General features: G+C 36.0%; 3 protein-coding genes across 3 annotated transcripts; all 3 read right to left on the bottom strand.

Annotated features, from left to right (window-relative positions):
- Positions 1-1,502: 1,502 nt before the first annotated feature.
- LOC120193367 (protein ACCELERATED CELL DEATH 6-like) lies at positions 1,503-2,983 on the bottom strand. The gene is made up of 3 exons (XM_039195880.1): positions 2,395-2,983; positions 2,163-2,312; positions 1,503-2,020 (listed from the first exon to the last, which is right to left on the bottom strand). The coding sequence occupies exons 1-3, from the start codon at positions 2,981-2,983 to the stop codon at positions 1,503-1,505; spliced, it is 1,257 nt and encodes a 418-aa protein (XP_039051811.1).
- A 217-nt stretch (positions 2,984-3,200) lies between these two features.
- On the bottom strand, positions 3,201-4,337 carry LOC120193357 (GDSL esterase/lipase At4g10955-like). Its single transcript, XM_039195870.1, has one exon. The coding sequence runs from the start codon at positions 4,269-4,271 to the stop codon at positions 3,201-3,203; it is 1,071 nt and encodes a 356-aa protein (XP_039051801.1). The 5' UTR covers positions 4,272-4,337.
- A 473-nt stretch (positions 4,338-4,810) lies between these two features.
- LOC120193892 (pathogenesis-related protein PR-4-like) lies at positions 4,811-5,417 on the bottom strand. Its single transcript, XM_039196318.1, has 2 exons — positions 5,131-5,417; positions 4,811-5,025 (listed from the first exon to the last, which is right to left on the bottom strand). Exons 1-2 carry the CDS (start codon positions 5,386-5,388, stop codon positions 4,855-4,857), a joined length of 429 nt encoding a protein of 142 aa, XP_039052249.1. The 5' UTR covers positions 5,389-5,417; the 3' UTR covers positions 4,811-4,854.
- Between the last annotated feature and the right edge of the window lie 7,989 nt (positions 5,418-13,406).

Genomic DNA, 13,406 nt, shown 5'->3' with positions numbered 1-13,406 from the left:
TGGATGAGAAGATTTAGAAGTAGGCCCCCGACCATCAATACTAGTGCAAGTTGACCCGTCAAATAGTTGCATACACAACTCGGGATACAACAAGGGTGAATTCCTCAGTGGTTCTGCATGTTTGTTTCACTGGTTCATAAAAATACATATATAAGTATATATGTATAATCTAGGCAACTAAAATAAATAAATACATTATAAGAATGCAACCTTCATTTCGATTTGCCATTCTTCTTCAGTTAAATTGAATGACTTTGTGACCGGATTGTACAAATTCCCTGTCTTGTTAAATAACTTTGACCACACGTTATATTTTCCTCTAATATAATCATAACGATTTTTCATTTAGCGTTGTTCAGCAACAATACCACATTCCTTTTTCAGTTTCTCTCCAATGTTTTTCCAAGATGTAAACTTCAAACTGTTTCCTTCTCGTCCATGAGTGTTGACCTCATGTATACATGCATCGAGAAATAATTTCTCTAGTGCTTCATTTTTCCAACTGAGTCTAGGCCTTTTTTGTTTCGATGATTCTTCAACACCGGATATGTCTAAACGGATTGACAAATATTGAGAATTAATTAATTATGTGAAGCAAAAGGCATTCACTTCAATACTAGTGTTTCCTCTTGACTCTTCGAACCCACAAACAAATATATATAAATCAAGAGACTAACCTATATGAAACATTAATTTGTGATCAGCCCCTAAATATATGAACATAGTTCTTGTCTTCACTCCATATATTGAATCGGTTCATGCATCAATAGTAAATTAAGGTTTATATGTCAACATCCCCTAAATATATGGGGAAACAATCACTTGATACGAAAACCTACAGGGATTAATCGATCCACAGATGAATTGATCTACTTAATAACTATACAAACCTTGTATCTATTTCACAAAATTGACAAGAACAAAATACGAGGATGAATCGATTGCAGAATGTAGGAGAAATCGATCTCTGTTTTGGGCTTGTAAACAAGAACGAGAGGGGTAAGCAAAAGGGTATTAGCGTAATGTCTTACGTTTGAATGATTAGGCGTCCTTTTTAAGTCTGAATCGGTCAGCCCCTCCAAATCATTCAGAGCCATGATTTTATGCGAACCAAACGCGCTGAATCGGTTCGATTCAGCGTTAAGATCTGAATGGTTCAATTAAGAGCCAAACAAACATCCCCTTAAATTTATACTCCTAAAGATTCCGTCCATCCTCTTCTAGATAATGCTGACTGAACTGCTTCTAGAAACTTCGTGCTGATTGGACCTTCTAGAAACTATCACGTCAGACCCGTGTCGTGTCCATGCCTCCAGCCATGACCAAAAAACAACAAAAAATTGCAGAACGCGCTCTTTTACTTCCAATTCCAGTAAACAGGTTATTTACACATAAAATAAGTCAAATGCAACCAAATCAGTAGTGAAATGTTCATAAAGCAAGAGAATTGACAAGTAAAAAGTGCCAATTGCAAGCACTCATCATGAACCACTTCTGCAAATTTATGAAAAGAGCTTCTGTGGTAAGGGTGTAATCGAGCTGATCTCATAACCTCGAGTAGGACTCGAAAATTCAGGTAATACCTTGAAGTCGTAACCGTGGAATTGGAAGATGTCTTTGATCAAAAATTCGAAGATGTCTTCACAATATCCTTGGATCACGGAAAGGTGCAAAGCAGTGTTACCTTCATTATCTTGCAGGTTTATAAGTCCGCTGTGAGAAAGACGGTTTCGAAGAATGAACCTGACAGAACCAAGCATTTTAGTAGCAACAGCAAGGTGAAGAGTTGTTCGGCCTTTATTATCTTGTAAATCCCAAATCTCCGGAACGAGATTTGAAAGCCTTTCCAATATGACTACTTCACCTTCTCTTGCAGCAATGTGAATGACAGACCTGCCTTCTCCATCTCTAACATGAGCAGCCGAACCATTTCCTTTATATATATACTCGGAAAACAGCTCGAAAATGTCCACAGAACCAAAGTGTACTGCATAGTGCAGAGGAGTCCATCCGCTCTCATCTGTTTGCGAGAGTGCGGATCGAATTTTTTCGACCAACATCTATTGTGCAACAAGATCTAGGCCAAGAAAGAAAGGTCAATTCAACATGGTAAAGGAGAAAATTGAAAATGGATATCAAAAGATCAGAGCAAGTGAATTTACTCTTGTAACCTAGATTATGGCCGGCAGCCCATATTCGACGGATAGCGCAGATTTGAGCGCAAACTGACTTGAGCCCGTATTTAAAAGACGAATCGGTCATTATATTCTGATAACTCATAAGCTCCCAGAGATAGTCAACTATTGTAAAAACTAAAAATGGAGAAACAAAGAAAACAACAGTTAGCTTGGATGCCAATAAAAAGCTTTCCATTACCTTAGTGAGCAAGGTTACCTTCATGCTTTGACCGAATAGCAGCTACATGTAAGATATTAGTACCATTCCTACCGTCAGTGGAGAAATCTGGAGCAACATCCAAGATATGTAGTGCAATTTGAAGATGCCGTTTATCCAGAGCAATAAAGAGTGGGGACTCGCCAACATCATTTGTTAAAAGAGTTAACTCTGGATCTTCTCTGATCAACAATTCCGCAACCTGATGATAACCATTTCTCACGGCATCATGAAGTGCAGTATCCTTGTTGGAATTCACCATCCTTATCAGCTTCTCTGCTGCCTCGATTTTGCAACTCAAGCTATTCGCAAAGTGTACGAGGACTTTGCATGTTTTCAAACTCCCCATCCATGCTGCAATATGCAGTGGGGTGTCGTGTTTTGAGTTCTTTTGATTGACGAATAGCCCCGATGACAGAAATTTAAGGATCTCTAGAGCGATTTGGTTAACGTTGTATTTGGCTGCAACATGAAGAATGCTGTCTCCGTTTGGTGTAAGCTGGAAAAGAAGTGTTGAATCGGGGCCTGCTAATTCCTTCATGGACGCTGCGTCACCTTTTATTACAGCTTGGTACAGTTTAGGAGCCATTTCTGTGTTGTTTCTACTGTATTGCAACACTAGAAGGATGAATAGATAGAGGGAGAAATTTTTCAGAATTGCTTCCACTGATTGCAAGAATGAATTCTTTGCTTGTCCATTTTTTACAAAATCTACTCGTGCATCTTGCGGGAACATATGGAATCCAAATAATTCTTTTACAAATATGGTCAATATACATTTTAAAATTATAAAAAAAATAAAGTTTTTAATTGTACTTATAAACATCGCATTTCAGGTCGAGGTCGGGCCTCCACCATTGGCACAGCCCATGAGCTTGCTTGAAATCTTGTGAAGGGCAAGAGCTTAAATTCACAGTCAGATTTGCGGAAGGAAGAAGATGAAGTGGTTCAGAAGATTCAACACCTTGCACTCCAACTGCATTCAAAACCAGATTTCCCAGTGAACTTTGGCTCGTTTGCCTCGCAATGGACTTGCCTCCAAATCCAAAGGATTCCAGTTTTCTCCTGTGCTCGAAATAACCTATATATTCTGAACATATGGGGTCTTCTCGATTCACAAACAAGCACGGAATCCATCCACATATTGCAGCAAATGGATCTTTGTTTTCGACTGCAGTCTTTGAATCCTTGTTTTTATCATTCTTCGCATTGGCAAAAGCCACCCCGGCTTTGATTATCGTTCCTGCAAATCGGATCCCGTGTTTCAATGTCTCATCTCCGATTCTCTCTATCGGGGCCAATATGTAAGGCGGATTGAAGAGGAATGATTCCAAGAACATCCCAGATTTTGCCATCGTTTTCCCGGCCAACATCGCGATGGACGCCCCTTGTGAATGACCGGTTAGCCACACTTTCGAATTCCCCGCCTTAGTTACCGTGTCTCGAACAGTATTAATGGCGATTGCGGACCGACTGGTCCGATAAAGCCCGTTTCGGATAATGTCAATATCCAACTGAATATCTCTGGCAAGCGAGCCGAGTTTGATCAACGTGCCTCGGAAGGCGATTACATAGCGAGGGCTTTCATGAATATTAAAATGATATGAACAATCCCAAGGTTTAAATTCAAAAATGGCGCCGAAGATACATTCATCGCTTTCCGTAAGTGGGGCTATATACCTGAAATGGAAAAATTCCGACCATGGTAGAGCCAAACACTCGGGACCTCGACGTCCGTCCTGGCGGTCGCCTTCCAACATGTAAACACCCTTGACTAAACTGGCGGCCACAGATCTCCGGTGATGAGCATTCGTCCAGTCAATCCTGGTTAGGAATGTGGGTCCTGAAATGCTAAAGTGGTCATTTCCGGAAGCCATTGGAACACCAGAAATTCTAGTTTTTGATTTCCAGGAATGTAGCTGAGATTCAGGAGAAATTAAAGGTAGAGTAGAGGTGGTTTATTGGGGGACATATGCAATAAAAAAAGAAAACTGCACCTCTGTCATAGGACGCCATTGTTAGTTATATGAACAAATAGAATTTACAATTACAGTTAAAACAGAGCCTTTGTATGGTTTGTAGCATCCTGTAATTTGGAAACAACCTTTATCTATCAACGTATTTAGAATTTGAACATTTTTTTCACCCCAAGTTTACTCTGTCCAATCTAAAATTCCAATGTTAGTAATCTCCTTCGAACCGAAAATGAAAGAAAATTGGATGGTTGAATAAGGAAGGCAAATCCCTCCATTGAAGCATCTCCGCCTTATCCTTTATTCCAGAATTGATTTTATTTAATCTGGTGTTAAAATCAATATGGCACGAAAACGTGAAGTAAATTTAGTGGCTGGCAAGCAGCAAGTGCTACTAATATCTTTATTCCAGAATTGATTTTATTTTATGCAGTGATATTCTTTGTTATTACAAAGCATTTATTAATGAGCCAATGCTGGAACTCATTTAATCACCACAGTCAACAAAATCATAGTTAACGGTGAGGAAACCATTAGCATTGCCAATCCCATTAGTGTCAAGTTGATTAAACACATTAACATCCAAATCCAGGCCTCCGTTGCTGCACTGATCCACGATTCTCACCGTTGCCTGAGTACCGGTCGCGGTGTTGGTCACCTACACAAAAACACAAGGGGAATGCCCTCAAAATTAATTGACATAAAAACAATGAGTTGGAATAACATAATCAACTCAAAAAGATACACAGTAGTATTTACACACCCTTAAGCATCTGCCACAAGAAGCTTGACCTCGAGGACCAGCAGGGCCACAAAAGGCGGTCCATCCATATCGGCGACGCCATTCCAAGGGCCTACCGGCGTCCCATGTGGCGCAGAATACACTTGCAGTCATGTAGTCCCAGTTTATATTCTGTGGGTTATAATTGTGATAAGTAGCTCTCACGTTCGATGCACTTTGGGCAGCCACCGATGCCACCACACAAGCTAACACCACAATGCAAAGCTTCAATTTCTCCATCTTTTTTATTTTTGCTTTTTGGTTGCCTCAAAATGTTGTGAATTTATAGGGAATTCATTCCAATTAATTGTTCGTTACATTGGCATTGTCGTGTCATGACCGAAAGCTTGAAAATTCCGACTCCGTAATGAATTTTTACTTTTTGTTTATCTTCTTAGGCCGACTAATACAGATTCTAGATGATTATGATGTGACTGAAAATTTGTTTAGTTTCTTTGATTTGATTTTTCTTATTGTTCCGCATTTATCGGATTTCTTCTTGAAAAACATGGTTCCAGTATTTGTACTGTGATTCATTGTATATCATAACTTCTAGCAAGACCATTCAAAGTTCATGAAATTAGAAAATTAACTTAAATTATGATAATTTAAATGTATTAAAATTCACTTTCGCTACCTTACTATTAATAGTAAATTTTGTTGTTTGTTGTGATGCGAAAAACCGTAGTCTTTCACGCAAAAGAGAAACTCTGAGATCTACTTCTAGACTTGTCTTTGGGTGACTTTTCTTTTTGGGTAAACTATACTAAAGGCCACCTTTTTATTTTGATCATTATTTTTGAATTTTTATAAATCCGGTCACTCAACTATTTTAATGCATTCAATTAGGTCACTTATCGTTAATATTCAACGGAAGTATTGACGTGGCAGTTAACAAAATTTGTATAATTATACATTTGATCATTGTTACTTATACATTCTATCAATTTGGTCCTAATTTTAATAAATTAAAATAAATTTAATCTTCTAATCAGATCGTACCACATGTCACTAATATTAAATATCATGACACGTGTCATCACCCGATTGAATAATTTAATTTATTTTAATTTAATATATTTAATTCTCACCGACCTGGGTGAATGAAAATTAAAGGTGTTGAAAGGGGACAAGGGAAATTCAAACTTGGGTGGTGTGGGCTGAAAAAGAGAGCATCAATCGCTGGCCAAGTTCTTTTTATGGTTTATATTGACTACATATTATATATATATCTTATTTCATAATATAATATTAAATTCTTAATATTAAATATATGTTAATTTAAAATCATAACTTAACATTTAAAATATATTTTATTTTTTTAACCTATTACAACAACAACAACAACAACAAAACCCTATTCCCATATGCTATGGGGTAAGGGGGAGCTAGTGTAGTAGGCTACCCCCAACGCCAGGTTGAGAGCAGCTTCCATGCAAGACCTCCGGCAGTCAAATTTTTTTTTAAATAAAGATAAAATGCAATGCATGTATAAATAAATGCATGGTTGAATAGTCTTCATATGCAGTCTTCATATGCGTATCTGTAATTGGAAGTAAATCTCTGTAAATGAATCCCTGTGTAAAATTCTGTGCATATAGAAAGCAACGTAAGACCCGACTAAAATTAAAAAGAGGAAACATGAAGAGAATGATACACATAAATCAATGATAGCAGGCTAAGTGAAGGAATGAAGTCAAATGGGTTAAAACCTAAACTAAGGCAACACTACTCCGCTACCCTAGTTTTAAGCCTTCATAAATTCCAATGAATAAAACGTATAAAAAATATAAGTCATGGAAATTACTACAAAGGTTTTAAAAGAAGACATAGATGATACACCCTATGGATGTGGCCCGTACTACTCGGCTACCCTGGTCTTAAGTCTCCATACTTTCCTATCAGAGGTCATGTCCTCGGTAAGGGCTAAATCCTTCAAATAAGATCTCAAGCAGTCTTCCCACTTCCACCTTGGTCGACCTCCCCTTCTGGCACTGTCGACTGTAATCTACTCTACCCTCTTGACCGCATCCAACGATTGTCGTCGAAGAACATGCCCAAACCACCGTAATCTTCCCTCCCTCAATTTTTCAGATACAGTCACCACCCCCAAGGACATCCTAATAGCAGAGTTTGGTGTCATGTCCCACAGAGTCCTACCACATGCCCATCGAAGCACTCTCATTTCTGCGCCCTCCATCTTTCTTACGTAATCCTTTTTTATTGTTCAACATTCTGATCCATATAGCAGCGCTGGTCTTATTGTCATTCTATAAAATTTTCCGTTAAGTTTTAGAGGCACCTTCTTGTCACACAAAACTTCAGTAGCAGCCCTCCACTTTAACCATCCCGCCTTTATACGGTGTGTAACGTCATCATCTACACCCCCATCTTTATGTATCATAGACCCTAGGTACTTGAAACAATCCTTTGGGGGGAGAACGTGCCCTTCTATGCATACTTCTACATCTTTATCATTTTGGTTCCCACTGAAGTTTGAACATAAAAACTCTGTCTTTTCAATATTGATCCTTAGACCTTTTTCTTCCAAAGCAGCCTTCCAGGTAGCTAGTATACTATTCAACTCAGTTTTTATTTCAACAACTAGGACAATGTCGTCAACGAAAAGCATACACCATGGAACACCGTCTGGTGTCACACAATAGATGTCGTCCATAATCAAGGCGAAGATGTAGGGGCTAAGAGCCGACCCCTGGTAGAGTCCGATTTCCACCGGGAATGCCTCGGTGTCGCCAATTATAGTCCTGACGTGTGTAGTAGATCTACAATACATATCACAAATCGCCCGGATATAAGTAGATGGGATATGTCTCGTTTCCAAGGTCTTCCAGATCGTATCGCGGGGAACGCTATCATACGCCTTCTCAAGGTCAATGAACGCCATGTGAAGATCTCTATTTTTCCCTATATTTCTCCATAAGACGTCGAAGTATATGAATCGCCTCCGTAGTAGATCTGCCTGGCATAAAGCCAAATTGGTTTTTTAAAACCCTAGTAACCAGTCTCAACCTAGCCTCTATCACCCTTTCCCATAGCTTCATGGTATGGCTGAGTAGTTTAATACCTCTGTAGTTGCCACAACGTTGGTGATCTCCTTTATTCTTATAGATTGGTATCACCGTAGACTCTCTCCACTCCTCTGGCATCTTGGCAGTCTCTAAAATAATATTAAAGATATTGGTCAACTACTTTACTCCCTCTTCTCCTAGGGCCAACCACACAGAGATAGGAATTTGATCAGGACCGACAGTTTTGTCCCTCCCCATCTTTCTAAGAGCCATTTTGACTTCCTCAAACCCAATTCTACTTGTAGGGCAGTCATTAGCCGTAGTATGACGGTCGACTGACCCATCAACGGTACTATCTCTACAGGGAGAGGCACCGTCATTAAATAAGCCAAAGAAGTAACTACCCTAAACCCTCTTAATATCATGATCTTTCACTAAAAGAATATCATTATCGTCCTTAATAAACCTAATGTTACCTAGCTCCTTTTTCCTATTCTCCCTGCTTTTTGCAAGCCTGAAGATGTAGTTTTGTCCTTCCTTAGTGTCTAATCTCTTGTATATTTCCTCGTATGCCTTATCATTTGCTTTAGCCACTATTTTCTTGGCTTCCCGATTTGTCTCCTTGTATCTTTGTTTAGCTCTCGATCTTTCTTCGTCGACATTGCATTGTAGAAACTCCTTGAAGCAAGTTTGCTTTTTCTTCACCTTAGTTTGGACTTCGTCGTTCCACCACCACGATTCTTTATACTCCTTGACCTTTCTTGTCGACAACCCAATGGTGTTTTTGCCTACCTCTCTGATGGAATTTGCCATATTTTTCCATAACATATATGCATTATTTGGATTTGTAGTTCCAAAACATGTATTAGACAAAACTTTACTCCTAAAGTCATCAGCTGTCGCTCCATGTAAGTTCTTATCTTAACTAAAAAATATATTTTTATCTTATCTTAACTTATAAATTATTAAATATATATTTAAATTAAGAAAAATAACTTAATATTTAAATTTATTCTTATAATATTTTAAAATTAATAAAAAAATAAAAATATATTTTAATGATAAGAAAAAATATATTCAATAAGTTAAGAAAAAATAAAATATATTTGTTCTAAAGTTAAGATGAGATTTTAAGTTAAGATATATTTAATATTAAGAATTTAAGATTATACTAAGAAACAAGATATATACATATATGTAGTTTATATAAAATCATAAAAAGAACTTGGCCCAATGGTTGATGCTCTCCTTTGCTAACCACACTACTTAGGTTTGAATCCTCTTGTCCCCTTTCAACACCTTTAATTTTCATTTACGTGTCACTCTTTGATTGATAAAAATTAAATATATTGAAGTAAAATAAATTAAATCCTCCAATCGGGTGACAACATGTGTCATGATATTTAACATTAGTGACACGTGATATGTTTTGATTAGAATATTAGATTTATTTTAATTTATTAAAATTATGACTAAATTGATAGAATATATAAATAATAGTGACTAAATATGTAATTATATCAATTTTTTAACTGTCAGGTCAGTACTTCCTTTAAATATTAATGGCAAATGGACTATTACATTTAAATAGTTGAATAACATGATTAACAAAACTTCAAAAATAATGATTAAAATAAAAAAAACTATAGTTAACTAGTCTTGATATAGTTTACCTTTTCTTTTTACTGACATGACATTTTTAGAACATAAAATTACTTTTGACGCTAGATTTTATCAAATTAAATTATGACATAAGCATGATTAGTTTAAGTCACATATTTATTTATTATGTAGGGGAGGAAGTATAACTTTATATTAAGAGATAAATTTAAATTTATAAAATTTTAAAAAAAATGAATATAAAAGGTGAAACATGTTTTTAATAAAAAAATCTAAAAAAAAATATTATAATTTTAAACCGGTCCTCTACTAGGTCTATTCGTGCTATAATCTAAAAGAAATTATAGGTGATGCCCATGAATTCTATAGTACAGACATGGCAGATTTTGAAAGCTTTCCTGTCGACCCAATGAAGCTATCTTTTCTTATTTCTGAAAATCTAAGAAAAAAATATCTTCACTTAAATTATCATTGCATTCAACAGTTTGGGTAAAACGAATAATAGTAATTTGAGCTAATAATATTGATAAATAAAACCCAAAACCGGTTTTTTCAATAGGGCATCCGAGTTTTTTTTTATTTAACCCATTATAACACTTGTTTTTTATTTTGAAAAAAACGACAAATGATATAGTGATGTTGAAACTTGTCACCTCCATGTAACGAGTTTGATTATATATAATATTTTAATAGACTCAGATAAGTGAACCTACATAGGTCATTAATTTATTGTAATTAATGTAACTTGTCACCTCAAGGTGACAAGTCCATTTAAAAAAAATTAAATTATAAAAATAAATTAAATTTTAAAACTTTAAAATTTTATAAACAACGTAACTCGTCATTACAAGGTGACGACTTCCTTCAAATGCAAAAAAAAGTAGTCGGTAATAATCATTAGTCAACGAGCAACAACAATGGTCACTTGAGACATGGAACTCATCAACTCGAAGTGATGAGTTTCACCAAATTAAATTTTAAAAAGTTAATTAATTAAAAAGTAAATTAATGATTTTATTAAAAAACAATGTTCACAAACTAATATGTACATAATAAAATTTATTTATATTTTTTAAGTTCTTGACGATGCTAAGGAGGGGTCGAATGATAATGGCACGGGACTAACCAAATACGTCAGGTTTGTAAGCCTTGATCGTCATCATCTTCATCTTGGTTTGATTGTTCAAAAGAATGTGTACTTAACACAATCTGAGATCCACCTTCAGAATACAGTGATGGGCTTATGGTATTTGACATCACCATTGTCGTTACTGAATCGACTTTGCTACCTTGTTGACTTCATATGATATGATCTTATTCACCCTCATCTGCATGTTATGTCGAAAATGCTTGAGTGTATTTCATTGCATCCCATGAAGCTCCAACATAAGTCAGCTGAGTCTCGGTTGAAGTATGATATCCAATATAGAAACTGAAACTAGCCTGAGATGCACAATAGTAATCATCAAATATAGATGCTAAAGTAAAAGAAGAATATGACAATGATTTCTTCGACTTGGCAAATATGGTCTTGTGTTGTTCTCATTCTCTCTTCTCTTTCGCTATGGTGGGATATGGTTTATTACTTGCTTCGTAATTTCGAAGATAGGAAGAATAGTCAAAATATAGGTCCATCGGTGTAATCTCGTAACTCACAGGATCGATAATTGACGATGATTCTATTGCTCAATGTAGACAGCTCACTTCCTCAGTCAATCTTCGTTATGTTTCCTACGCAAATCAATTCTATGGAGCACGTCTATATCTCATATTTGCATAGGAATCAGTTGATGAAACACAAAATGTCGTAACACTCTATCAACGGGGTGCATCTCAATAATCGAAAAATATAATATAGGAGTCACGACACACCATAAATCGAACCCATAAAAAGATCTCGGTGGCAATAGACAAATCTCTTCATCGCAATATGGAAACCAATAAAACTGTAAATATTAATTATAAAAGTTAGTATATATAAAGTTAAACAATTTCAAAAAAATAATAAAAGAACTATTATTTATCGTATATCAATCGATGATGTCGATCCTCATCCGTATATCACTTTTAGTAGCAGCTGATAACTTCGTATCGGTTATTTTATGGCGTTATATAAAAAATATAAAAAAATGATTAAAACATATATATATATATATATATATATATATATTAAAAAATTAGTTAAAAAGTGAAGTTAAAAAATTATCTTCCTGCCAAAGAAAACTCAATTGAGGCTGATGAAATTGGCGTAAAAAACGATAATTGATATCAATTTCATGATTGTAGGAATATTAGACAACCTGCTACATCGGCTTTTAACCCCCGGGCGACGATTGTAGCCTTGTAAAGCTCTCAATACAAAAAGACTAAAATCACAGAGCCTTAACTGATATTATGACACTCATCGAAATTATTTAATATAGGAAGAAATAGAGTGTGCGCCAAATGATCAGATTTATCCGGTTCTGGTAATAATATCCCTCTTATCATTTGGAGAAGATATGTTCGGGATGCAAAAATAACCTTCTCCTCAGTAGAGTCGTCTGTCACTAGAAATTCGGACTCTAACCACGTCATCTGTATCTAATAGTCGTCCATGACATCAGATGGTGGCAATCTTCCTAAAACTTCGTGGACCTTCATGATGGAGTTGTAATCATTCTACTTGACGACGACGGTATCATTCATAGAAACACTGAGTTGATAAGTGATATCTTCCAAAATAATTGTCGCTTTAGTGTGTATCTGGGGCCTACAACATTCAATCAGACTCGAAATCAATATCAGGTACACCTTAAAGCCACTTACACATATGGTTGGATATAGACTGGATTGATGAAGATATATCATCATCCGCTTATGAGGATCTCTCAATGTTATCCTGTGTTGATGAATGCTTTGTTCTTTTTCCAGACGGAGTTCAATCGATGAAATATGAACATTATCGAGGCATAACATGTCATCTTGGAAAGCCATTTTTCAAGATTTATTTAGGAAGTGCGAACTTTGCTCAAATTTGTTCGTAACAAAGGATGGTAAAAAACCTAAACCCCAAACCCCTATTTATAGCCCCAATCCCAACAGCTATAATTCAAAAATCAGGCGGAACTTGTCACGTCGAGGTGACGAGTTCCATGGGGACCGTTGTTGTTACCCGTTGACAAAAGGCTATAAACGATACTCTTTTTTTAATTCGAATGAACTCATCACCTCAAAGTGATACGTAATTTTTTTTAATTTTAAGTTTTAAAATTTGAATTATTTTTACAATATTTTTTAAAAATATCTTTTAAATGGACTCGTCACCTAGAGATGATGAGTCGCATTAATTATAATAAATTAATTACCCACGTGGGGTTCACCCATTTAGGTATATTAAAATATTTTATCTAATCGAACTCGTCACCTCGAGGTGACGAATTTCAACATCAATGTAGCATTTGTTGCATTCTCCAAAGTAAAAAACTAGGTGCCCTAATAAGCTGAATAAAAAAACCGAGTGTCCTATTGGGCTGAAAAAACCACCCAAAACCACCACAGGTAATTTTAGCTCAATATCGTATGTGGGCTAATTATTTAGCTTACAACACAACAATTTATTTAAGAATG

This window comes from Hibiscus syriacus, unplaced genomic scaffold (genome assembly GCF_006381635.1).
Source record: "Hibiscus syriacus cultivar Baekdansim isolate YM2019G1 unplaced genomic scaffold, ASM638163v2 tig00004355_pilon, whole genome shotgun sequence".
Taxonomy (NCBI): domain Eukaryota; kingdom Viridiplantae; phylum Streptophyta; class Magnoliopsida; order Malvales; family Malvaceae; genus Hibiscus; species Hibiscus syriacus.
The sequence above is the reverse complement of the archived record's forward strand: the minus strand, read 5'-3'. Positions and strand labels throughout refer to the sequence as shown.